The 26,225-nt window shown below is 52.8% G+C and overlaps 1 protein-coding gene across 1 annotated transcript in view; it reads right to left on the bottom strand.

Annotated features, from left to right (window-relative positions):
• The window catches only part of LOC128114691 (collagen alpha-1(XIII) chain), a 76,685-nt gene that overhangs the window by 14,198 nt on the left and 36,262 nt on the right, over positions 1-26,225 (bottom strand). The window contains exons 15-32 of the mRNA XM_052744877.1: positions 24,534-24,578; positions 23,018-23,050; positions 22,233-22,259; positions 18,790-18,843; positions 17,711-17,797; positions 17,119-17,172; positions 15,970-16,014; positions 15,573-15,641; positions 14,101-14,124; positions 12,538-12,600; positions 11,608-11,652; positions 11,192-11,335; positions 10,522-10,620; positions 9,032-9,076; positions 6,475-6,516; positions 5,469-5,495; positions 5,015-5,095; positions 1,372-1,407 (exon numbers count right to left, since the gene is read on the bottom strand). Coding sequence (XP_052600837.1) covers positions 1,372-1,407; positions 5,015-5,095; positions 5,469-5,495; positions 6,475-6,516; positions 9,032-9,076; positions 10,522-10,620; positions 11,192-11,335; positions 11,608-11,652; positions 12,538-12,600; positions 14,101-14,124; positions 15,573-15,641; positions 15,970-16,014; positions 17,119-17,172; positions 17,711-17,797; positions 18,790-18,843; positions 22,233-22,259; positions 23,018-23,050; positions 24,534-24,578 — 1,020 coding nt within the window. The remainder of the gene's footprint in view (positions 1-1,371; positions 1,408-5,014; positions 5,096-5,468; positions 5,496-6,474; positions 6,517-9,031; positions 9,077-10,521; positions 10,621-11,191; positions 11,336-11,607; positions 11,653-12,537; positions 12,601-14,100; positions 14,125-15,572; positions 15,642-15,969; positions 16,015-17,118; positions 17,173-17,710; positions 17,798-18,789; positions 18,844-22,232; positions 22,260-23,017; positions 23,051-24,533; positions 24,579-26,225) is intronic.

Below are 26,225 nucleotides of genomic sequence, written 5' to 3'. Positions count from 1 at the left end.
TCTTGAGTGTATGTAGCTGGGGGAGGTGGGGTGTGAGCGTCTGGGAGAATGCTGATTGGCCACACAGGAGAAGTTCTTGGTGTCCTCCGTGGAATGAGGAGGAAGAGAGTAGTAGATTGTGGGTAACAGCAGTGGTTCACTCTGAGTAGGACTGGAGGTAGCTCCCCTGCCTCCACGTCCCACAGACTCCACAGACTGACCCAGGCTTCAGTCTCTCCTCCGTAAATCTAGAAGGTCAATGAGGGAATACGTTCCAAGGCCTCCAGGGATAAATGTGCAAAAGCTGCCCAACCATCAGCAGGACAGGACACTCCGTGGCTCTTTCATACAAGGAGATAGAATTGGCATTCAGTAGGATGAGGCTCTGATGGGTGGCCTGGCACCCTCCTACCTCTGAAAGCTCTATCTAGGCTCTGTCCCCTGACCCTGTCTGAGTGTCTTCCACAACGGAACCCAGCTGGTGTTCTTCTCTCCCCCATGGCTCTCCAGCCAGCTAAGGATAGCCTTGACTGGAGTGTGATGGACCTTAGAATGCTAAGATGGACCTTAGCTGGCTATGGAAGCACAGCGAGCTGGCTACAAGTGGCTGGGCACACAGCCCTGGTGTGGCTTCCAAGCTGGGAAGTCCGCAGGGCGTTCTGTGCAGGTAAAGCAGCGGACGTTTTCTGTGGCCCTTCAGAAGAGATAGTGAGAGCTCTTTTCTGGAATCAGGAGGAATGGAGTCACAGAGGGTCCAGGTCCCTCACTTGCTCTATTATAGACCCCCTGTGCGCGCAGGGTGGCTTGGGTGCCACCCACAGTGACAGGTGTGGTTAAAACGCACCCACAGGACACTGAGCTGAGACTGGCCTCGGAGCTCCCACAGGCCGCTCCCATCCTGACCCTTCTCTGCTCCCCAACAAACACTCCAGGTGGGGTGACTGCATGTGACTGGGAGGCCCTGACGGGCAGACAGGAGATGGACAGATTTCACAGTATGACGACGACACAGCGTGAAGGTCACACACAGACACTTGTGTTTGCCGGGGACGCGTCTTGGCTCAAGCCCCAGGATAAGGAAGGGTTCCCAGGCTGGACTCAGCATCGGGGTCACTGTTGCTAGAGTGACTTCTGCTATCCCACGCTTCGCATGTCTGGGGTCCTTGAGTGCATGCTCACTGTGGCCCCTGTGTGGGGCTGGAAGGGGCGTTTCTGATGTGGGCACGGAGAGGACCTTCTGGTGTCTACGGCAGGACAAAGCGTGATCGTTGCTACTGCTGTGGGGGAGCAGGGGGCGGGGAGCCAACAAGGCCACAGCAGGAAAGACAAGAGGGGTCACAGGCCAGACAGGGATGGGGCAGGGGGGAGGGGTGATGGAGAAATGACACTCACCGGTGGCCCAGGCCTGCCGTCCAAACCTGAAGCTCCCTGGACGAAGGGCACGAAGGGCACGGTTTGACCCAAAGGAAGGGAAGGGAGGGGGCGGGAGAGAGAAAAAAGGAGACAATGGGGAGGGGAGAGGTGAGTAGAGCGTGACTCTGGACAGACACAAATGCCATAAACACAATGGGAGAATGAGCTTGGGAGGACAGGGGGGTGTGTTTGCACACGGACACTGAACAAGGACACGGAGACACCGAGGGCCGTGGCTGGCTGCTGAGCGGGCGTGAACCCTGGGGACAGAGGCTCTGACCCTCTACAGCTCTTGTCACCCCTCTCTCCCTTCACCCCACAGGAACCCCTCTTCCCAGGGTGCTTTGGTGCTCGGGGAAGGGGACACAGAAAGGCATTCCCCGGATGTACAGGTGGATCCAGAGCTACGCTGCCTCTCCAGGGCAGGCTACGTGGAGGGTATCCTGGGGGAGGGGGTGTGATCCCAGCTTCTTTTGCACCCCTATAGAGAGAGTCCATTCTGCACCTCCTGACCCCCAGGAGCAATTTTAAAATTGCTCTCATTCTCTCTGTCTCTCTGTGTGTGTGTAGCTAAGAGGTCAACTTCTGGGAATTGATTTTCTCCATCTACCATGTGGGTTCCAGACAACTGAACTCAGGTTTTTAGCCTCACAGCAAGCGCTTTTACCCACTTAACCCTCTCACTGGTCCCAGCACTAGCTTTTAAACCTGAATAGAAGCAGGCTTAGTTTTGCTCCATCTGGGCAGGCAGGGGGGCAACCCTTGGATGATGATCCTGACATTTCTCTGGCACTTTACAGTTAGACACCAACTTGGTCCATTCACATACTTTCAAACAAGTGTCCTTTTACACACAAAGGCTTTGGAGGCAGCTGTCAGGGTCATAGGTCTAAAGCTACACATTTGTGGTAAATGAGTCCCTGAAGGTGAGTCGCTATTCAGCCAGGGTGTCCTGTGACCTCATTACTCCCTGCTGACCGATGAACAATGACTTGGTGGGAAGGGGGCCTTTGCAATAGTGCCAGGTTCTGAAGTGGTCTCTGGGGTTGGCATGACGGGACACCTAGCCAGCAAGCATGGAGTTCTTGAAAACTGCTTCTAACTGAGACTCAGAAATGAGCCTCAGTCTCAGGGTAGATGAGGGGAGGGACCAGAATTTGGAGTGTAAGGGGCTGGTCCTCGAAAGGGTACTGGGTAGGATGAGGCTGCAAAGCTGTGTTTTCGGTGTTGAGACTACCAACTCTGGGACTGACTTTGACCCCAAGCTAGAGCTGAGGTTCCCAATTCTGGCTGCACATGTAGTGTCTCTCCTGGGGTTTTATTTACAATACAGCCACTTAGGTTCTATGCTGACCAAGTCACATAACTCTTCAAGAATCAGGGCCCTGGGTCACGGCATGTTTAGAATGCTCCCAGCAGACTCCAGTGTACTGGCATCACTGGGAGCTAAATGGAAGGGGGGAGCCAGCAACATAGGCCTGGAGAGGCTGCTACCTGCCGCCACATAGCTGCTGACATCCAGGTGCAGCCTAGAAACAGCCTGGAGCATCCACGGGATTTGCAGATGCAATGCCACCACCAAGTGCTCTCGAGGTGGTTGGGTCAGAGGGCATGGACCAAAGCACTCAGACCCTTGGTGAGCCACTGGCATCCTCCTTCCAGGACTATAAATGCTATTGGTCTATTGCTCAGAATATTTACGGGGCAACTGCCTATGAGATGTCAGGCATCGGGCTGAGAGATTCAAACGTGCCGAGCTCTCCTCCCTCCAAAGCCAATATCACCTGAGTGAGGAGACCCTTCTCCCTAGGAAGGGCCGCAAGATCTCCAGGACACCACAGTCATTGCCACTCCCTACTGCCTCACCCGAAGTCCTTGTGAACAGCAGTCTGTGATGGAGCTTGTTGTTTCTTGTTTGTTTGATTTTGTAGGTGTGAGCATGGAGACATGCATGTAGGTGAGGGCATACGGTAGGTCAGAAGACAACCTCCCATGTCATTCCTTAATCACCTTCCTCCTTTTGTTTGAGACAGGCTTTCTCACTGGCCAGGAAGTTCTCTACAGAGCCCAGGCTAGCTGGCTGTGGGCTTCCAGGGATCTGCGGTCTTACCATTGCTAGAGATTGCCAGCACACACCACCGCTGCCCAGTTTCTTTTTCTTTTGGTTTTTTTGAGACAGGGTTTTTCTGTGAAGCCCTGGCTGCCCTGGAACTCACTCTGTAGACCAGGATGGCCTTGAACTCAGATCCACCTACCTCTGCCTCCCTGCTAGGATTAAAGGCTTAACATGGGTCCCAGGGATTTGAATACAGGCCTCACATTTGCACTTGATGGAGTCATCACCCCGGGCCTTCTTTCAAGCTAAGGAAAGGATTTCTTTGTACATGCCTCTACCAGAAACTGTTGGAGACACAAACATGGGAGGACTTCTCTGTCACTCATCTGGCACTGTCTTTGTTTACGTCACCTGTTGGGTTGCTGGGTTATTGGCCTGGGCACCCCTAACTGAAGCCTCTCATGTTCATCAGGGTTGTCGGCGCTTATGAAGGTGAACAACAGGTGATCTGTGGCTGACGGGGTCAGGAAGGTGCTTCCTTGTGTACGTAAGCCATTCCAGACACAGCTTGTGAGAGGGCCAGCATCTGCTAAAGTCATCACTTTCTTGTGGTCTGTCAAGTCAATCAGCTCCTTAGCTCTTCCTACGCTCGCATGCTAGTTGCACCAGCAAGAGGGAAACTGTCCCTGACTGCATGGGTTTCCCATGGCTCCTCTGCTGTTTACAGCTACCTGGGGCTGGGGACTGGCTTGGAGCTGGAGACAGTGGAAGCCGGAAGACCCCCCCCCCATGTAGCTTCAATGGATGAGCAGCCTTCGGTCCAGTCTTGCCACCAACTCCATCAGTGACCTCAAGTGACCCTCCGTAGAATGACAAGATGGTTTGCTGAAGTCTCCTTTAGCTTTTGAAAAGCAGATTCAGACAGTGACACAGGAAGAGCCACCAGGCCACTGGGAGGGTGGGACAGGGGCTCACACAGCCTGGGCTGTACCTCTAGGCACGCAGAATCCTGGAGGCCGTCCTCAGAGGCTGATGAGGGAGCCCTCCAGCTCTGGAAGACTGAGAGCCCAGGCTGTGGGAGCAGCAGCCTTAGCCTGCCGGGATCACAGAGCTGGCTTCATACATGCCCGCGTGCTGTGGCTAGCGCATAGCAGAAGAGAGCTGGGGTCTCCTTTGGGGTTATTTGGGGAAGATGACCATTGCCACAGTTCCCCAAGTCTTCCATGCTTACCCCCTCAGGGAACACACCTTGATGGCTTCAAGTCAGGCCCCAGAGGGCTTGAGGCTGACCTCAGGCCTTTCTGGTTCTCCATCAGGTTGTTCCTTAGGTATGGCCCCTACCCCAGTGAGCTTCACATTGTTCCAGCACTAAGACTAGGCCTGGGAAAGATGCTGAGGGCCTGCCTTCCTCCCCCACCATGACAGGAAAGAACCCAGCACACTGGGATGCTCAGAACTTTGGGTGCAGAGCAGCGTCCTCCCTGGTCCCTGCCCAGCAACGAAGCCTGGGGGAAGGGCTACCCAGGGCAGCTCCTCCCAGAAGCCTTATGGCTCCCAGGTACTTACAGGCAATCCCAGAGGCCCTCGGTCTCCTTTTTCTCCTTGGGAACCCTTCTCTCCTTTGGTGCCATCCAGGCCTGCTTCTCCCTGCAGGAAAAGGAGATGGTAGAAAATAGTGAAGGGGTCTGCCTGAGACAGCCCAGTCCTGTTCCCTGAGGTCGTGGAGGCTGGGAGTGGTAGTCTTGCCATACTTTTAGGTTGAGGGAAAGGTCTGGAGAGATGTGGCAAGAGTTTGATCATTTGCTAAGCAAGTCACTCCACGGAGCTCAGGAGGTGGATGGGGAAATTCACATCCCAAAGCAGGCCAGGCGTCAGTGGTGGACGTTATAGGGACTATAGGACTTCAGTCTGCCCTGATGGCCTGGCTGCGCCTAGTGGGTGGTACCATTTAGGGAGATGGATCAGCTAGGTCTCAGAAGCGTGTCCCGGCCACAGCATCTGTCACATGACCTTTTCTTACCTTTGGTCCAGGAACACCTTGGAGGCCCTGCATTTGGAATCAGAACAAGAAGCATTAGAACTACATGTGTAGGGGCTGGAGAGATGGCTCAGTGATTAAGAGCACTGGCTGCTCCCCCAGAGGTCCTGAGTTCAATTCTCCCAACCATCTATAATGGGATCTGATGCCCTCTTTTGTCATGCAGGGAAACATGCAAATAGAGTGCTCATCTGCATAAACACATAAATCTTTTTTTTTTTTTTTTAAAGAACCACATGTGCAGGTGACCCCAGGAGGGCAAGGGTTTGGGGTGTATAGTCTCAGGTCCTGGCTCTTGAGAGGTAGAGGGAATGTGAGGGAGGGCCCTGTAAACATGGAGCTTCCTGGGGTGGAGTCAGAACCATCTGCCCAGCCAGGGGCTGATACACAGTCTCTCTGTGGCCTCCCACAGCTGGCTCGGAGTCTCATGAAGGGCCGAGGAGGCAGCAGTGGAAACAGAGGGAATCGAAGGATATGAAACACTTAGTGCGTGGGACGTGGGAACGTCCACTAAATGGTGTCGACTAGCAGTATTGTTGCTAGTACAATGGAGGACCCAGAATGTAAGGGGCATTCGTGGAACATGAAGAGACACAGAGCAACACCTGCTCATTTGAGGTGTTTGGGGACCCTCTATTTGCATCCATCTGGGCTGGTTTTCATGGGTCACTTTCTTAAAAGGCCATCTTTTTGCTCTCTGGAAGGAGGAAAGGGCAAGACCAGACATCTGATAGAAAAGGGCTAGACAAATGTTGGCAGAGCAGTGGCAACCATGCCAGTCCACCAGGCGGTGCCAGGGCTTCCTGGCGTGTGTCACTGGGATGACATGTTGGAGACGGGAGGGAAGCCGGATGAGGAGGGTTTGTGGACTTGAAAAGCTCTCCTGGGGAGGACCCAAGGCTGAAGCTGAGCTCAGTGATGGCCAAGGGAGGGGATACCGTAGGTCCAACCACAATGGCTGAAATGCTACCGAGTCCTTGACACTCACCGGAGGTCCTGGAGGCCCCTCTGGCCCTGGCGGCCCGGGAACCTATAATCCAAAAGGGAAGCTCTGTTATGCTCTGTTATGGTCCTGGTCCAGCTAAGTTCACGAGAGAATAGGAATGCCCCTGAAGGGTAGGCCAATACACAGCCTCCCTAAAGGAGACTTTAGGTCAGAAATTCAGGGTGAACTGTTAGCCTCACACAGTGTTGGCCCAAAAACATTTTCAGGAAACATCTCCAGAACACCTGCTCCTCCTGGGTGCCCTGAAACACCACTTAGCTTGCAGTGGATTCCTACCATGTTGTACATGACAACCACTGCCCAGGAAAAGAATGAGAGCCCTGCCCTCTAGGTGGAGCGTGGTCTCCAGTCTGCCCAGACTCCACCCCCTGCTGTATTCAACTCTGGCCTCTGCATTCATGTGTTGCCTGGACCTCTTAAACATGTGAGTTAGAGCTTATGGGAATGGAGACTGGTTATCCGAAGCCAGGGGAGGCTGAGGTGTTCCTGAAGGGTATTCTTCAAGACTAGCTCTGCTCCATGTTTGTAAAGGGTAGGCCAGAAACGGTTGTGTTTCTTTTGAGGGCAGATGCAGCAAGAGAGATTCAGGCTGGACAGGAAACCACCAGTGTCCCTTGAACCGTGGTGTTTCTGCTCAATGACTACCTCCTTGTAGAGAACACAGTCTCTGAAAGGTTTCCTGTTCTTGGCTCAATGGTTAGCTTTGTCAGCTTGACACAACCCAGAAGAGTCTCAGGGATTATTCACTTCGGGTTGACCCATGGCCATGTCTGTGGTACATTAGTAAGTTAACTGATGTGGAAAGAGCCAGCCCACTGTGGGCAGCACATTCCCTAGGCTGGGGGAATACCTGAACTGTGTGAGTGGAGAAATGAAGCCCAATAAGTGAGCACGCATTCATTGCTCTCTGTTCTTGACTGGATGTGACGTGACCACACCTGACTCAAGCTCCCACCACCCCGACTTCCCTGCAATAATGGACTATAGCCTGGGACTGTCAGCGAAACTAAACCCTTTCTCTCCCCAAGTTGCCTTTTTTGTCAGAGTATTTTATCACAACAGCATAAATGAAACTGGGGCCCTCAGATGGGGCTGTAGCTTAGTGGTGAGAGCATTTGGCTAGCATGCGTGAAGGCTCTAGACACCCCCCACCCCACCCTCACACTTATTATTCTTATTATAAATAAACAATGTATAGATCTGATTATAAGAGTGCTTGTAGAAACCCAAACCCCACTGAGAATGGTGATGCACTCTGGAGGCAGAGGCAGGTGGATCTCTACGAGTTCAAGGCCAGCTTGGTCTACAGAGTGAGTTCCAGGACAGCCAGGGCTACACAGAGAAACCCTGCCTTGAAAAAACCAAACCAACCACACAAATAAACAAAAAAGTGTTTAAAAGTAACACGGACTTATTAAATATTTTATAAATGAAAGAGAATCGAAAGGAAGAAAATAATATATGGCTGTCATATAAGTTGAGAGGGGCTGTTAATAGTTTGCCCGACTTTCTCCCGCCTTCTTGGAAATATTAGCTATAGCTGAATACATTTATGTGCTTACAATGATACATAAATATAATTTGGTTTTCTAGTCTTTTATAGTTGATGTGAAACTGAATTTTCTATCTTTGGGTGTGTTCCCCCATCAGCCCCCTTCCTTGATAACACATTGGCCCTTGAGTAGGAGAGCAAGTGTCTACCTGGACAGTTGGGCCGAGAATGGTGTTTGGCCTGAGGATGACCTCAGCCATGGACAAAGCCAGCACTACTGACTTATTAGCCTGAGGATTTTAATCCTTTCCTTCTTGTTAGGAACACTGTTTTCAATTTTGACTTGAAATACTTCTGGAAGGAACATTTGTGTGTATAATGCTTTTCCAGAACTTAGGATTACTTCTTTAGGGTGCAATCCATTCCTAAATAAGGAACAGTGGTGGAATACTTGGGTCCGTTTTACTAAATTCAGATGGGGCTGGTGACATTAAAGGGTGCCAGGCTAGGGGGCCTCGTGGGGGACCATGAAGTTTGAGGGTCTCTTGCTTTCCTTTGGGGTGGCTACTGGACTGCCCAGGCCTTCCTGCCAAACTCCCTCCCATCTCCAGGATCTCTGCCGCTTCCCCTGTACAACTATGCATGGTGCTCTCCATCCTCCACAAAGCCTGTTTCCAGGCCGACTTCTTGCTCCTTACCCTTCCTCTCCGCCTCTCAGAGAATCTCGCCTCTATGGAAAGCATCCCTCTGACACTTTGCGACCAAGTCCTACATGGCCGTTCAGAACTTGCCCAAATAGCTCAACCTCTGGCACAGCCAGGCAGTTCTGTTTATTTTCTTATGCCCATTATAGCCTCAGGATGTTCTCTGAGCACTGTAGGAATTGGTCAGTGTGTGACCAGGGCAGCCTTGGGGCTCAGTACCCGACAGTTGCCCAGCTTCTGCCCTTGCCCAGTCAGAGATGCTAAGCAACTTGGAGAAAAACTGGTATTTCTAGTGAGGCCCTTGTCAGGTGATCACACGGAAGGAAGAGCAGGGTGGACCTACCTCTACTCCTGGGTCACCTTTCTCCCCAGCTTCTCCTTTCTCTCCCTGTGGGCACAAAGACATCCCAGTGTGAGAGCTGGTAGCCAGGAGCTCGGCCACAGGGCCACCCTCACATCTGTGATAAGCTACAAGGACTAGGCTGCTCCTGGAGAGGTTGTATAGGTAGTCAGCCTACAGGACAGTGGACCAAGAATGGCCCTGTGACAACCATCTTCAAGGATCTCAGACTCCAGTGGTGGGAGAAGGGCTAGTCCTGGGTATGCTTCTTACAGCAAACAGGCTGCAGGGTGGAACTGTGACCAACTGTTTTTCAGTATTGGAAGAGGGACTATGGCATCATGATGCCTGCCACTCTTGTGACTATTTTATACACCATCACATTCATGTGTTATACATAGGAAAATGTAATGCATGCTAAGACATGTTTTATATATGAAGACACATGCATGCATATGGTGCCATCTTGCTAGTTCTAGATTCTAGAAAAAAAATCCTCTCAATGACTTTCAAGAAATAAGCTATTGTGAGGTGAACTGTCCACCATGTGGAGGACCATGTGGCGAGGAATTGTAGGTGGCATGCAGGAACTGGGGGATTCAATCCTACTATGACAAGGGACCAAATCTTGTCAACAGCTAGTAGCTTGGAAGAAGACTATTCAGGGTACAGGTAAGAACACAGATGGCCACTGATTTGACTGCAGCCTTGGAGACCCTGGTTGGGGAACCCAACGATGACAGGCCTTGGCTCCTGAGCCGCAGAATGGACACAATGACGAAGGTGTGCCATTTTAAGCTGCTGTTGGTGATGACTTATGGAACACTGATAGAAAGTGGATATAGCTCAGATCCCAGAGCCTCGGGGGAGCCAGTGGGGGTGGTGGACAAGGAAGAGACCATACCAAGCCCAGGAGCTCAGCTTCCATCTTGGAGGTGGGCACGCTGAGGATCTATGTGTCATCTACCTACGTGGCTGACCCTGCTGGGTAGACATTCACTATCAGGGTCCACTGAGTCACATTTGATCTCTGAGGGTCTTTGACTTTTTTGTGGGTGTTGGTGTGTGGGTGTAAGAGGCAGGACGTCAACCTCAAATGTCCCCCAGGTGCCTGCCTTGTTTGCTTCTTCGCTTTCTCCCCCCCCCACTTTTTGGGGGACCTGGGGCTCACTGATTAAGCTAGGCTGGCTGGCCTGCATACCCCAGGGACCTGCCTGTCTCTTTCTAGTTCTAAGAGGGGAATTCCAAGTCTGAGTCTAGCACCCTTCGGCTAAGCAGCCACTGAAGACAGAAGCTACCACACTGTGTACTGAAGAAGCTAGAACTCTGGACCCAAGCAGGACTCCAAGCCAGCGCTGACAGGCCCAGGCTAATACAGCCTGGCATGATGCCAGACACTCTCAGGCTGTTGACCCAGCAAGGAGCCTCTCGCTCCTATGCCCTCATCTGCAGCTGCCTGCAGACACCCTTGACACCCGGTCCTCTCGCCTTACTGTGAATCCCGGGAGCCCGATGGGCCCAGGTAATCCTGTCGCTCCGGGCTTCCCTTGGTCACCTGGTTCTCCTTTCTCCCCAGTTGGGCCGTCTAGACCCTACAGATCGACAAAGATCTCTGTCAGTGAAGCTCAGAGTCATCATGCTGAGCAAACGTGCCCATCTATGGCATGCACACATGCGTGACTCCCTTCCTCCAAGGGTAGTGCCATTTCATGGATGGTACGGTTGAGGCCCAGAGAAAGCTCCTTAGCTAAGTCAGCAGCCTAGCTGGTCTGGGCAGGGGGCGCCTTTTCCATTCATGCAAACTCTTCTAATGTAGGGTTTCCACATGCTTCTGGAGGAGTAGGCTCACAGCCCTGACTCTGTCTTTTTCAACATTCCATGGGAGGATCCAGGAAAGGCATTGTTATTCCCATCTTAGAGATGGGAAACTGAGGCTCTGCAAGGCTCAGTGACTTCCCTAAGGACACAGGAGAGGTTGGCACAGGACTCAGGCCTCCTGCGTGGGGACACGATACCAGGATACTAGCCTTCATAAAGTGAGTGGCATGGCAGGCGGCAGCTGGTAAACCTTGGTTCTCTGAACTCGGGAGCAGCTGGCAGCATGCAGAGACCATGTCAGGATGGAGGTGGTGCATGCAGGGTACCAGCTGCCCAGACACTTACCTGGGGGCCTGCTTGTCCTGTCTCCCCTTTCTCCCCGGGGACCCCTGGGGGTCCGGCCTCTCCCTTCAATCCCGGAGGCCCATCCTTTCCCGGGGGCCCTTGGGGGCCAGGGGGTCCCATATCTCCTGGTTTCCCTCGAGGTCCCTATAGAAATATCAATGACACTTCTTGGGGATATTGATGGAGAAAAGATGAGGGAGGGGGAGAGATCAGAAAAGGCTTGGTGGTCAAAGGCTAGGTTCACTGGATGGGAGCTGATAAAGAGATCGCCAGGCTGGCTCTGCCAGGGTACAGCTGGAACCCCTCTTCCTGACCCTCCTGACTTTCCCTGGCTGGGCCTGCTCCTGAGCCCTCCTGCCCACACTCCCTGGGTGAGAACCACTTGCAGAATCCTTGCTGTAGACAATGCTGTTTACCTTGTCCCCATCATGTCCTGGAGGGCCTGGCAGTCCAATCTCCCCCTGCAGCAGGGGCAACAGAATTGGTTGAAAGCAGAGATACCAATGCCCACCTCCTTGGTACCCTGCCCCAGACCCCATAGCTTCTGGAAGGCACACCTTTGGTTGCCTTGGTGTCACAGGTCAGGATCCCAAAGTACGGTGGTGAGGGGAGCTGAGCATCCTATGGCCCATGTTTTAGCCACAGTCTCACAGGGCTGTCCCTGAGAGCCCTGGACATCCCACAGTTCCTGGTCACCTTAGCCCAACCCTCCTGTCCTCACTGCTTACAAGCAGCCTCACAGCCATCTCAGACCCTTCCTACTTTAGGTTGTGAGGTGGGGGGGGGGAAGGGTGTAGTAACATGATGTAGGAAGGAGCAGAGGAGAGAGGCATTTAATTCTGCTGGATGGGTCTGGAGTGACATCCTGGAGAAGGCTACCTGGAGGAAGGCAGACTCTCAGAGGCAGAGAGAAAACACAAGGTTTCTTCTAGAAAAGTGGAGGAAAGGGTGGGTGGAGGGCGAGGATAATGGCAAAGGCACCGAGGGAGGGAGGTAGAGAGTTGGAAAAGGGCTACCCAGGTCTGGTGGCTGAGACCATGGGTGTGTTCCAGATCCCACTGTATCTGAGGGGTTCTCTGAAGCACAAGACCAAAGACTATCTGGGAAGAATGGCAGAGCTTGAGGCTGGGAGTGAGGGGACTGGAGTGGGTGGTAGGGCCTAAGGTACACAGAGGGATGACAGGTAAGTGAGGGGGTCCTGGGAAGATGAAGGGGGTCACAGAACACAGGGAGGCCCCACAGCGATGTGCTCAGAATGTCTCATCTGCTCGGCATTTTAAACACTCCACTCTGCACCCCCACCTCCCCAGTCCCCACTCCCCATCCACCACCAGGGCAAGTCTTACCCTTTGGCCTGGAGTCCCTGGAGGTCCAGGCGGGCCTGTTTGTCCAGGAAGACCAGGAGGACCCTAGGAAGGAAAGGAAGAACTAGTAGGAGGGATGACTGTCACCAGAGGGCTGTATGTGGGGCTGGTTTACAGGGATCGTTCACTTTCCAACATAACATTTCCTCGTGTGTGTGTGTGTGTGTGTGTGTGTGTGTGTGTGTGTGTGTGTACATACACTCATGCATGCACACACAAGCTACAGCATGAATGTGGAGGTCAGGGGACAACTTTGTGGAACTGATTCTCTTTTTTTCTATGGATGAAATTCAGGTCGCCAGGCATGTACAGGAAACACCTTTACCTGCTGAACCATCTCCCTGGTCCAACACTTAGCTTTTTGTGTGGGTTCTGGAGATCAAACTGGGGTCCTCGTGTTCAAAAGTCCAACAAGCATGCTACCAACGGGGCTATCTGCACCACGTCTAATGGCCTTTTAAAATCATACTCATTTTTTTAAAAAATTTATTTATTCTTATTTTATTTACATTGACATTTTACCTGCATGTCTGTCTGTGTGAGGATATCAGATCTTAGAGTTACAGACAGTTGTGAGCTGCCATGCGGGTGCAGGGAATTGAACCTGGGTCCTCTGGAAGAGCAGTCAGTGCTCTTAACCACTGAGCCATCTCCCCAGCCTTAAAACCACATATTTTAATGTTCCCAAATGAGGTTCCTTGGTTCTAGAACCTTGTGGCTTGTGCCCGTGTCCAGGGATGAGGTATTCCTGGAAAGGGAGTTTGTTTGACACAAGGTCTTATAAGTGGCTCCAGCTAGGCCAGAACTCACTACATAGACCAGGCTGGCCTTGAACTTGGGGTGACCCTCCTGCCTCTGCCTCCTGAGTCCTGGGGCTACAGGTGCAGGCCACCTTGCCTGTCACCCTGCTGTATACAGTTCCCAGAGATTAGAGGACCAGAGACTCCCACGGCTCCAGGACTTTGGGGCCCTCTCCTCTCCACCGTGGAGGCTGAAGTTGGTGACGGTGACAGTTGTCCTAACTACCAATGTTTCCTTCGAGCCTGCCACTGGTCGGCACATGTGCAGAACCCAGCATGGAATTCCAGGGGTTTTCCAGGCACAGATACTGAGATTGCATAGACAGCCGCTCCTCATTTTTCAGGAAAGAGAGAGAGAGAGAGAGAGAGAGAGAGAGAGAGAGAGAGAGAGACAGAGAGACAGAGAGACAGAGAGACAGAGAGACAGAGACAGAGAGACAGACAGAGAGACAGAGAGACAGAGACAGAGAGAGACAGAGAGAGAGAAACTGCCCCTGGAGATGCTGTAAATACCACCCAGAGTCCACATTGTGCCTGTGTGATCCACCTGGTAGATGAGAAGCTGTCACCACCAACGGCCCTGATACAGGGACACACAGCTCCTGCCCCTGTCCAGGCTCGGTGCATCCTCTGCCTGGCATGGCCCAGAAGCTCAGGGCATGCCTTCTGGGGGTTAGAAATCTAGACTGTGCTCTCTGTGACCAGTCCAGTGCCTGAGGGAAAACCAGGGAGGAGTGTAACTTACCATCAAGGCCAGTGTCCTGATCTCCTGAAAAAACAGCACAGAACAATTAGCTGGAGGGCAAGTGTCCCCCTGCCAGGTCCCCTCTGCAGTCACGTCCCTCTGCAGGGGCGGGATGGAGGAAGACCTCACAGATTGGCTCTCAGCCCTGTGTCACCCCCACACCTCCCAGAGGCTTGCCATCTGGATAGGGGACATCTAGATAGGACCTCTCAAAAGCCTTCCTCTTGGTCCTAACAAAGACTCCCACACCTCCACACACCTCCTCACAGCTCCACACACCCCCTCACAGCTCCATACACCTCTACACAGCTCTACACACCTCCACACACTTCACAGCTCCTCACAGCTCCATACACCTCCTCACAGCTCCACACACCTCCACATACCTCTACATAGCTTCACACACCTCTACACACTTCCACACATCTCCACACACCTCCTCACAGCTCCACACACCCCCTCACAGCTCCATACACCTCTACACAGCTCCACACATCTCCACACACCTCACAGCTCCTCACAGCTCCACACACCTCCTCACAGCTTCACACACCTCCATACACCTCCTCACAGCTTCACACCCCCACATACCTCTACATAGCTTCACACACCTCTACACACTTCCACACACCTCCACACAGCTCCTCACAGCTCTTCACAGCTCCACACAGCTCCACACAGTTTCACACACCTCCACATACCTCTACATAGCTTCACACACCTCCACACACTTCCACATTCCACACAGCTTCACACACCTTCTCACACCTCCTCACACCTCCACACAGCTTGACACACTACACAGCTTCACATACCTCCACACACGTTTGCACAGCTCCATACACTTCAACACACCTCCACATAGCTTCACACACCACACAGCTTCACACACCTCCACACACGCTTGCACAACTCCACACACTTCCACACACCTCCACATAGCTTCACACACCTCCACATACACCCACAGACTCCATCCAGCTCCACATGCCTCCCTACAGTTTCATACACCTAGGCAGTTTGAAGGGGCGATTCTTAATCTGGCGTAGTTTTGCCCCAAGGGGAACTCTGGAACTGCCCGGTCCTGATTAAAGATGGGGTGCTGCCAGTCTAGTGGACTGAGATGTGCTAAAAATCCTTCAGCACGCGGGGGCGACTCTTCCACTTATCACCACATGATCCAACCATGAATAACTGTGCCAAGATCTATTTAAAAGATGGGGGCTCATGAACTTGAAACAGGATGAAACTGATGGAAAACTGATGTTTTCTGGGAGGTGGAGGCAGCTCCCACCAGGTAAAGGGGGTGCCCAGGAGTCATGTGCCCCCAGAGCACGTGATAATTGGCACTTTATGGGAACCAGGGTATTCCCAATGGCTCTTGGCTTGGCCAGAGCCAAGTATTTACTACCTGGGCTAAGAGCTCCGCCAGGACTTGGAGATCTCCAGCCTCTGGAGTGGAACCTACTCACCTGAAGTGCCTCGCTGATGTTTCCATTGTAGTCCACCATCTCTCCCTTGCCGGGTTCACCCTTGGAGCCCTGAAAGGCAGAGGAGCTCTCAGCCAGAGCCTGGGACAGGAGGGGCCTGAGGGCCTGTAGCCTGTGGTGGTGGTCCCTGTACCTGCCTGGACACAGGGTGACGTAGAGCATCCAGGACTGTCTGTCAGGGTGCTCAAGGCTTGTGGGACAAACAAACAGCGTGTGCTTGAGCATTCGAGACCAGACAGGCCCAGAGATGGATGAGTATAATCACCATGGCCGGGAAAAACCTCCCTCCTAGGGCCAGCGCACTGTTCCCTTCCCACCTCTCCAAGAGCTCAGGGTCAAGTCCCTTCATGCTACAACTCCAGGTGACAGACGAACATACCTTGGGGCCAGCTGGTCCCTGCTCCCCAGCTTCTCCTGGCTGTCCCTGTTGCGTGACAAATGAGCAAAATGATTGATAGGGCTGAATGTGAGAACACCTGATGACCATAGGTGAGCCACACTTAGCTCATTCATCTTGGCTCAAGCCAACAGGACAAACCTCCCTGTATGTTTCACTGCAGGCTCTGCCCCCTTCCAGAAACTTCCCAATACCTGCCCACACTTTCTTCCTCTGAGTTTGAGTTCCTCAGGGCCCTACTCCCTTTGAGCTTAATGATACCCCTTCTTTTCTGTCCTAGGTTAGTCGTTAGTGACTTTCCTCTGTCCCTTTGGCTACCTTTCCTTGGGTCCCTAAACCAGCCTTGGCAACCTTGGCAGCAGGTATCTAGCCCTTTGCTTCTCATGACTTCCATTCTGCACTGTGCAAGGGTTCGTTGCCTGGTGTTCAACGATGGCCCCAGTGAGCCCATGTGATCTTTTTAGGGCCCACTCTCCCTGGGACAGAGGGAACCACAGGGTAAAACAGAATCCAGGGATGTCAGGAGGGAACAGCCAGAGGGATACTGATGTCCTAGAGTGGGTCAGGGGCTGGGGGTTGCTCCAGCTGGAAAAAGGACCAGGTGACATGGAATAGATGGGACCATGGTGTCTAGTGAAGGATAAATCATACATTTAATTTTTCCGGGATAATGTGAATTTTGAAGACGAAACGAAGTTAAAGATAAAGAAAAATTGAATGCTTTATCAACTCAACTCAGATGACCCTGCCACTGGCCCTCTGAGGAACTGCCTGCCCTCTGTGTCCCGCCCACCTCAGCATTTTGGTTATCATGTGCCTGTGGAAGAGGTAGGGAGTGGACAGAAAAGAGTTCTCCATGTAGATCTGTAGTGTGGGGAGCGACTGTAAGCCAGGGTTCAGACTCATTCTCCAGCTAAAGTGTCCCGTTCTCCAGGCAGGCTTTTGCATGCCCATGATCTCAGCAGATGCTTCTCTGAGGTTCAAGTCAAAAGAAGGAATCAGGAGTCAAAGCTGGCTAGCTCGGGGTCAGCACTGGGGTCCAGTCAGGCTCAGGATGACTGGTCTCCTGAGCTGTGTTCGAACACCCTCAACCACCCTCATCCTGCTGCTCCTGACTGTGGGGGACTCTACCTTGTCTCCTTGCAGTCCTGGGGGCCCAGCCTGGCCGTCGACACCAGCTTCTCCCTGGGAAGAAGAGAGAGGAGGTCAGGGCACTCAGGGCAGCTGGGGCAGCTGCTGGAGAGTCGGGAGCCTGTTGGAAAGACACACTATACCAGGTCCTGCCTGCCTGGGCAACAGAAAGGGACATGAAGGCCCTGGGAATTGGGGTAGAGATCCCCACAAGTCCAGGATGGGCTTTGTGGATTGAGGTGTGAAGGCAGAGCCCTGGAAAGTGGACCAGAGTTTGCAAATACAACTTTCTAACTCTCCTTCCCTATATCAGAAGACATAGACATGGTGGCCAGGCATTCTCAAGTCCCCACTGAGACCCAAGCTGTGGCAACCTCATGACCTATGACCCCAGGCCTGAGAGCATGGGGTGGTGGTGCTGCTGCCTCTGGCAAAGCCGCAGCTCCTGCTGAGTTAGGCTTCAGTCATTTCTCTAGGATGCAGGGAAGGCAGCAACCAGCCATGCTCGACACCTTGCTCTCCCGGAGCTGTCCATCTGCCCCTCTTTGGGGGCTCCACATCTCTGTTGACATAGATGCCAGCAAAGACTCACCTTTGGCCCCGGGGGCCCAGGGAGCCCTGGGGGGCCGGGTTCCCCCTTGCCTCCTCCAATGGCATTGCCTGCATCGCCTTTTTCTCCCTGGGGATGGAAAACAGAGTTATATCACTGGCTCTCCCCTCAGGAGGAGGTGATTGATGGACTCCTGCAGACGGGACAGTCCTGAGGCCAGGCCGACTGCACAAAGGCCACCCAAGGGCTTGGGGTTTCTGGGTCAGCCCTGCCACCTGTGGGACCGACATATTGGTGATTGAGGCTGGGGAGGGGGGCGAGGCGCAGGGGCTGGGGGTAGAGGCACATTACACCAGGGACTTGCGCAGTGAGTGCTCCTGGGTGGGTTGAGAACACGCAGAGTGACAGGAAGCATTGTCTGCCTCTTCAGTCCGGCATGCTCAGAGCCCTTGTTCCTGACCCTGCTGGGGGCCTCTCTTACAGAGCTCTCCCCAGACATACTGGACCTCAAGTCTTTTTAAAATGACCTACTTTTAAAAATAACTTTAAGGAACCTAAGCAGATCTGCCTCACAAGCTCAAGGATGAGAATTTGGATTCCCAGCACCCCCTGCCTCTACCCCTACAGTGAAAAGCTGGGTGTGGTACCAAGTGCTTATAACCTCCATGCTGGGGAGGCAGAGGAAGGCAGATCTCAGAGGTTCACTAACCAGCCAGTCTAGCTTAATGGTCAAGGGGGGAGGGGCATAGAGGTACACTTCCTCAAAAAACACAGTAGACCACTCCTGAGGAAGGACAACCAGGTTAACCTCTGGCCTCCATATGAATGCACACACGTGTGCACCATGTGCAAGAGCACACGCATGCTTACAAATGCACAAATAACTGATTTAAATGGCTTCAAATGAGCTGACTTTCAGAGCCTACACCGAGAAATCCAAGCAAGGGCATAGCTCCTGAATTCTTCAAATTGGTGCGTTCTTGGGCCCTCTTGTGGGACCCACGCCTCCATCTGGCCGTGCCCCAGCTGCTTTTCCCGAGTCTGGGAACGGACAGGGCCAGGAGGAGAGCAAGGCTTGCAGAGCGCCCACCATCCACCACCGAAAATGTGTACCCACCTACCTTCTGCCCCAAGAGGCCGGAGAGCCCAGGGGAACCTGTAGCCCCCTTCTCACCCTGCAGAGAGAGAGAGAGAGAGAGAGAGAGAGAGAGAGAGAGAGAGAGAGAGAGAGAGAGAGAGAGATTAAGAACAGCTTCTTCAGGACATCTAGGGAGGCAGCACACTACCCTCTTAGCACATTGCTCTCTGGCTCTTTTGTTGCTGGTTTGTTTTTTTTTTCAAGACAGGGTTTCTCTGTGTAACAAACAGCTCTGGCTGTCCTGGAACTCACTTTGTAGACCAGGCTGGCCTCATACTCACAGAGATCCGCCTGCCTCTGTCTCCCTTGTGGTTCCCCCGGCTCTTGTCTATCAGCCCCTCCTTGGGCCTCTGCTTCCTCTTGGACCCCCATCCTAACTTATTCTTCCCTGAGGGACTTCACACCGGCAGTGGCTGACATCCCTGCTCTGTTCCCATGTGAACCTGGCTCTTAGAATTCTCAGGACGGGGGCCGGGCGGTGGTGGTGCACGCCTTTAATCCCAGCACTCGGGAGGCAGAGCCAGGCAGATCTCTGTGAGTTCGAGGCCAGCCTGGGCTACCAAGTGAGTTCCAGGAGAGGCGCAAAGCTACACAGAGAAACCCTGTCTCGAAAAACCAAAAAAAAGAAAAAAAAAAAAAAAAGAATTCTCAGAACGGAGAAGAAACCCTGGCCACAGGCCACAGTTGAGTCCCTCTCTCCAGAGAGCCCTTGGAAGCAGGGAGGAGGGCAGTTTGGAAAGCCAGAGCTTGGGAATTCTTTCTCTCTTGTATCCACTCTGCTCTTCTTCATGTCTTTATGTCTGCCCTCTTCCCCCTCCCGCCCCCCTCCCCCACACCAGCCCCTGTCTTTTCTGTCTGCCTCCTCCTGCCTCGGAATCCAAACACCAGAATGTTCCTTTGTGAGAAGTGTGTGTCATGGGCCAAATTTGTGTTCCAGCAAAGTTCGGTGTTGAAGTCCTCACCTCCAGTACTTCAGAAAGTGACCCTTTTTGGAAATAGGGTCATTCAAGATCGGTTAAGATTGAATATGAAGATCACGCTGGAGTAGACAGAACCCAGTGTCCCCATGACATTATAGGATGGGGAAGTCTGGAGACAGACAGACACACACACAGACACACAGAAGCTATGTGAAAATGGAAGCATATGAGGTGAGGCTTCTGCAAGCCGAGGGGACGTGAAAATTGTCGTAAACCTCTTGAAAGGAAAAGCCTTCAGAGTGCACACCCCTCCTACCCCCTGCCTTTGGGCTTCTGGCCTCTACGGCTGTGAGAGTATGTAAGTTTTGCTGGCTAATACATTTGGTCTGTGGATCATTGAGGCAGTATTCCCTGCTCCGGCTCTGCCCAGCTCTGAGAACTTGGCTATCTGTCCCCATGGCACAAAACCTGTAGGGTTACTGGACTCCAAGCCTCATTTATTAGGCGGGGCCAGTCTACCCCATGAGATAGGTGACTTTGGACAGTCCCTGACAGAACTAATGGCAGAGCCAGTCTCCCCCAGGTCTCCCAGGGTCCACCTTTTGGGGTACAGTCTTCATTTGGCCTCTACAGCATCTGTATAAGTCAACACGGTGTCATAACAAAACACTGTGCCTGGGTGGCTGAGAGAGCAGAGATCTAGTCCCTTATCACACCAGACTGCCATCTGGGTGCCTGTGTGAGGGAGAAGGGAAAGGCTCTCCTGGCTTGGAGATGGCTGTCTCCTGTCTGCTCTCACTTGGCAAAGAGGAGGACTATCTTCACCTGATAAGGCCACCAGTGCCATCATCAGATTAGGGTCCCACCCTTGTGACCTCATTTAACCGTTATGCTCCCCCAAAATCCCTGTCCTCTAATGCAGACACCTTCGGGCGCTGGACTGCAGCATATGAATGTTGGAGGGTGTAGTTCACTCCAGAGCAGTGCCTGATGGAAAGGGCACCCCACCAGCAGGGAGTTGGTTCAGGTTGGCATTGGAATTCTTGTCTCCACAGCCAAGAATGTGGTTAATGCCATCCCTATACACAAGAATATGATCTGGGGGACTCTGGGGCCACAGTCTTAAGGATCTTTCCAGCTGGAGGCAGCGATGATGCCACACTGAGTCTCTAGGTGTCATATCCCTGCCACTTGCCCTTGGGTACAAGCTGCCTGGTAACATGGTATGGAGGCAGGAAAGGAGGCAGAAAGTCAGGCAGGAGCCTGGAAAGGATGACTGGGGGTGGGGAAAAGGAAGGGCAGACTGCCTCCCCAGTGCCCAGCCTTGTCTGGACTGCCCCTGGGGTGGGTTTTAGCCTGGGCAAGGTCCTACCTACAGGGATGCTTGGTAACAAAGATGACGAGGTGCAGTCCTTGTCCCTGGCCTTTCGCTGGTAGCCAAGGACTTCTGGAAGGGTTTGTGTCCCCGGGTTTGCTGGTCCATGCCACATTCCCTTTTTCCATATCATGCCTACCCAGCACAGTAGCTACAGGGTGGAGCCCCTGGGGCCCGTGTCCCCTGAGGCATTCTGTCCTACCCTCTGTCCCTTCTTTCCCAGCAAGCCCGGGGCCCCAGCTTCCCTGCATCTCTCTTAGAGACAAGAGAAAGTCATTGATAAATGGACATGGTGGTAAGGGAAGGATGGGGTGGAATCAGAGACGGGGGTTCCCAGACAACTGCCCTCAGGCTCCTTGTCAACAAGAGGAGTTCAGATAAACATACGGGTACTGCAGACTGTATTGGCTTTTTAGGATTTCCAGCGCACATTAGCATATCCAACACGCCCCCCACTCCCCCCTTCCCCGCCTCCCCCTAGCAGATAAATACACCACCACTACCCCAGCCCTCTTTTATCATTCCCTGAACAAAAAGTCTTGCCAAGTTCAACGGGCTTTGTTTGAGTTTGTGACCTTCCTGCCTCAGTCCCCCAGACAGGCAAGAGTCTAGGCCTGTGCCACCTGGCCTGGCTCCATGAAAGATTTTTTTTTTTTTTCGGTTTTTTGAGACAGGGTTTCTCTGTGTAGCTTTGCGCCTTTCCTGGAACTCACTTGGTAGTCCAGGCTGGCCTCGAACTCACAGAGATCCGCCTGGCTCTGCCTCCCAAGTGCTGGGATTAAAGGCGTGCGCCACCACCGCCCGGCCCATGAAAGATTTTTAACTCAGTCATTTTCAAGTTCATTTGACATTTCTGTCACGCTACATCTTTTATTGTTCTAGATAAGATGAGACCCTCCCCAGTCCCCCACCAATTCTGCCCCCCACCCCCTTATTCCCCCCACCCCCACCCCTGACAGCTGCCATGCCTGCAGGCAGGACCAGGAAAGAGGGAATTCCTTACAGTATGCTCACACACACCCTGGGCTGGGCCTCAGGGGGACCAGAAGCAAAATGGTGGCCCCTGTCAGCCTCACCCCACCGCCAATCTCGTTTCTCTGCGCCCCTCGGGATTCCCCTTTCTGTCAGTACCTTGGCTCCTGGAGTCCCAGGCTCGCCCTGTGTGGGGACAAAGAGGACAGGGATGAAGAAAGGAGAGAGACCAAGTGGGGACAAGGGCTCTCTGCTTGGGGGGAGGGGCACTTCCTCGGCTCAGGGGCAACTCCAGGACAAGGGCCTTCTGGGAAGCTGCTCCTGAGGGTCTCATTTTCCCCCTAGAGTGGTTCTCAACCTTCCTAATGCCTCACCCTTTCATACAGCTCCTCATGATGTGCTGACCCCCAACCATGAAATTATTTTCATTGCTACTACTTAACTGTAATTTTGCTACTGTTATGAACCGTAATGTAAATACCTGTGTTTCCTGATGGTCTTAGGCGACCCCTGAGAAAGGGTCATATGACCCGAAAGGGGTTGCCACCCACTGGTTGGGAACTGCTGCCCTAGAAGGATGGGTAGGTTAGGAGCATCCCAAGAGGTGCCACCTGTGAGTGGAGCACTGCTAAGATCCATATTGGGTACCACTGGGCATCCCCATGGTACCCACTGGCTTAGTTAAGGGTTCAGGGAAAAGATGTTGGCTCTCCTCTCAAAGGCTTTGGCTCTCCTCTCATGGCAGCTGGTTCTGGAGTGTGGCAAAGAGCTGGCTTCTCTCAGTGGCAGACTGGGGAGGCCGTGAGTGGAGGCTGGAGACCTGGTTGAAACCTCTGTCCTCCCTAGATCCAGCTGCCATGCTGCTGAGCCCAAGCCCTAGCTCTGTGGTCTCACGATACCCTCGTATCCTGCCCCTAACACATAGAGTGACAATGTTTACCGACCTTCATCCCAGCCATGGCAATTCCAGGAGCCCCCTGGCAAAGGAAAAAAAAAAAAAAAGGCATGAAGGTGTCTGAGGTCAGAGGCTGCCAGCTGAGCAGCTCGGCCTGGTCTTACCATCGGCACATTTCTGCTGACTGATAGCCAGTACTGCCCCAGCGTGTGGGAGAATGTGATATGCTGAGCTGGGCACCCCAAGAGTGCACCTGAGGATGGAACGTGGGCTGGCCATCTGCTGGGTTACCAGGACTTTCAGTGGGAGTTCAGGGACAGTGAGGCTTGGGCTAGCTCCCTGTGGTCAAAGGGTGGGGAACTGGGCTAGTTCCCTGTGGTCAAAGGGTGGGGACCACCAGGTAACACCATAGGAAGGCTCTGGTTTCACCGAAGCCTAGTGTACCCCTGTGTATAAGTGGGGTTACCACCAACCACAGCTCTCTAAACCTCTGCCCTCAAGAACTGGAAGTAAACCCCATGCCTTCTTGTGTGTGTGTGGTATATGTGTGTATGCACATGTGTTTGTAGGGATACACACCCATGTCTACACACGTGGAGGCCAGAGGTCAGTGTCAGGTTCCTCCTCTATCACTCTCCACCTTATTTTTTGAGACAAGGTTTCTCATTGAACCTGGTGCTCACTGATTGTCAGCCAGCTCACAGGACCTTCCTGTTTCTTCTTACGGTGCTGGGATTATAGGCACGTACCACCCCATTTGTGTGGCTGCTGGGGATCCGAACTCGGGTCCTCATACTTGCACAGTTGAACAGTAAGCTCTGATGAGCTATCTCCCTTTTTCTTTTTAATCTTTTTTTTTTTTTTTTTTTTTTAAATAGACAGGGTCTCATGTAGCACAGGCTGGCCTCGAACTGGATATGTATTTCAGGGTAGCCCTGAACTCCTGATCCTTCTACCTCTACCTCCAAAGTGCTGGACTACATGTGTGTACCACCACACCTGGTTTATGAAATTCATTTCCTTATTTCCCCAAGACCATACTTTGAAGTGAAAATGTTGTTCAAAGTGCGACTTAGAAAAGCCCAAGTGGAGCTGGAGAGATGGCTCAGAGGTTAAGAGCACTGGCTGCTCTTCCAGAGGTCCTGAGTTCAGTCCTCAGCAACCACATGGTGGCTCACAACCACCTGTAATGAGATCTGATGCCCTCTTCTGGCCTGCAGGCATACATGCAGGCAGAACACCGCATACATAATAAATAAATATAAAGAAAAAAGAAAAAGAAAAGCTCAAGTGGAGCATGTTGGGGTTCTTATGTTTTCTTTGGGTCTCAGGACCATACTAGAGCTGAAAGCTGAGAAGGATTTTTATGATCCAGAAATCCCAGGAGGCGATCGGAGGCACATCACACCAGCCCCACCCTGCTCATGTTAGGAAAGATAGATTTAGGAAGGGGGAGGGTTGAGGGAGTGTGCATCCCATATTCCCAACAGGTTATGAAAAGGAAGGGACCCAAGAAGGAACTAAGATTCCCAGAATTTGGGAGAGGAATAGAGAGGGATAGGTACCTTGGCTCCGTGCTTGCCTGGCATCCCCGGCATGCCCCGCTCTCCCTGGACGAAGAAACAAGAGCAACCATGAGTAAAGGACCAGACTCAGCATTAGGGCCCACAAGCTTGAGTTCCAAGCTTGGAGCTTCTCATCCAACCCCCATGTGTTCCGAGGACCCTGCCATGGCAGGAGCCACATGCGCCAATTCCCTCAGTTCCCTGACGCCATCTTGAAGGAAGACCCAAGTCACAGATGTAGAAGAGAGACAAAGAGGGGGATGGGGAGAACACACACACACACACACACACACACACACACACACACACACACACACACACTAAACCTAGCCAGGGAGATGGCCTTGAATTGGACACGTAGCTGAGGATCCCCCTGCCTCCACTATGCTGGGCCTGGAGTCAGGCTGTGGCAAGAGCAGCCATGTGGCTACTTACCGTCTACAGACCTTCTTACCGCCAGTGGGTTTGCTAACATGGTGCCCACTGCTGGAGCAGACATGTGCGTCTCTCTACTTTCATCCGGGGGCCTCTTCTTCCTAAGCTCTCTGGGTTTGTGAGCTATCGTTTATTTTTCCAACCCCCTTTCTGATCCTGCCTGGCCACACACAGCAGCACACTGCAGCTTTTCTGGGGTTCGTGGGCAGGGCTGTGCCATCTCCGCTCTGTCCCCTATGACCATCAGACCTATAGGAGGAGGGGCCCCAGGAAGGCCGTCATACCATCATAATCACGAAGTGGGTCAGGAGATGGCAGCCAGTGACGCAAGGGGCCATGAAAAGGTGAGTCAAGACTGTAATCCGATTGTCTAGGGGGGCTAGCTCTTGCCTCATGCACTGAACCCCACATGACACCCCAGTATTGAGAGGCAGCAGTGCTCTGCCAGCAGCGGATTGCCTCAGTGGTGCTGAAGGAGCTGCTGTGGTAGGAAATCCAGAGCCCAGACACACTGACTCCTGCCGTTGCTCCTGCCTGACCTGTATCTGCTCAGACGCTCTTCCCTGCTCTCTCACAGGACAGCTCTGCCCTTCCTTCTCCAGACAAAAGCGAGAGCGACTCCCACTCTCTTCCTCCAAGCTGGGCCCTCCCCACCGATGTCTCCAAGTCTCCCAGCACACAGGCGAGATAACGAGGCTTCCAACTTCACAGTCTCCACTGCCCAAAGATAAAAGACATGGGGGCCCCTGGGCTCCTGAGCGTGGTATTCTGAGGTCTGCCTCCATCCTGGTCTCCTGGTGAAGATAAACCACTGTGTTCCTAGAAGTGCCATCCACCTCCACGGCCTCATGGCTCTCTGCTACTTCCTCAATTCAAAGCTTATATTTATAACTCTATGAGACCCTTTACTGTCCCCATGTCCCAGTCCTGGGTCCTCACCTTGTATTCCCTACCCCTAATACTGGACTGAACCCAGAGTGTCTTGCATGCTACGCAATTGTTTTACTATTAAACTCGATATCATGAGATTGTGAGACAGGGTTTCACTAAGCTGTGAAGGCTGGCCTTGAGCTCACTCTGTAGCCCAGACAGGACTGTGATCCTCCTGCCTCAGCCTCCTGATTATCTGGGGTCATGGGCTAGTGGTACCATGCCCAGCTCACTCTGCACTTGACATCTGGACGCATGTCACGCCCATCTGTGATGGACACTGCATGCATCATATTCATCCTCTTGGAGACAAGTGCCTGAGTTCTA

This window comes from Peromyscus californicus, unplaced genomic scaffold (genome assembly GCF_007827085.1).
Source record: "Peromyscus californicus insignis strain IS unplaced genomic scaffold, ASM782708v3 Scaffold_19__1_contigs__length_69161282, whole genome shotgun sequence".
Classification (NCBI taxonomy): domain Eukaryota; kingdom Metazoa; phylum Chordata; class Mammalia; order Rodentia; family Cricetidae; genus Peromyscus; species Peromyscus californicus.
The sequence above is the reverse complement of the archived record's forward strand: the minus strand, read 5'-3'. Positions and strand labels throughout refer to the sequence as shown.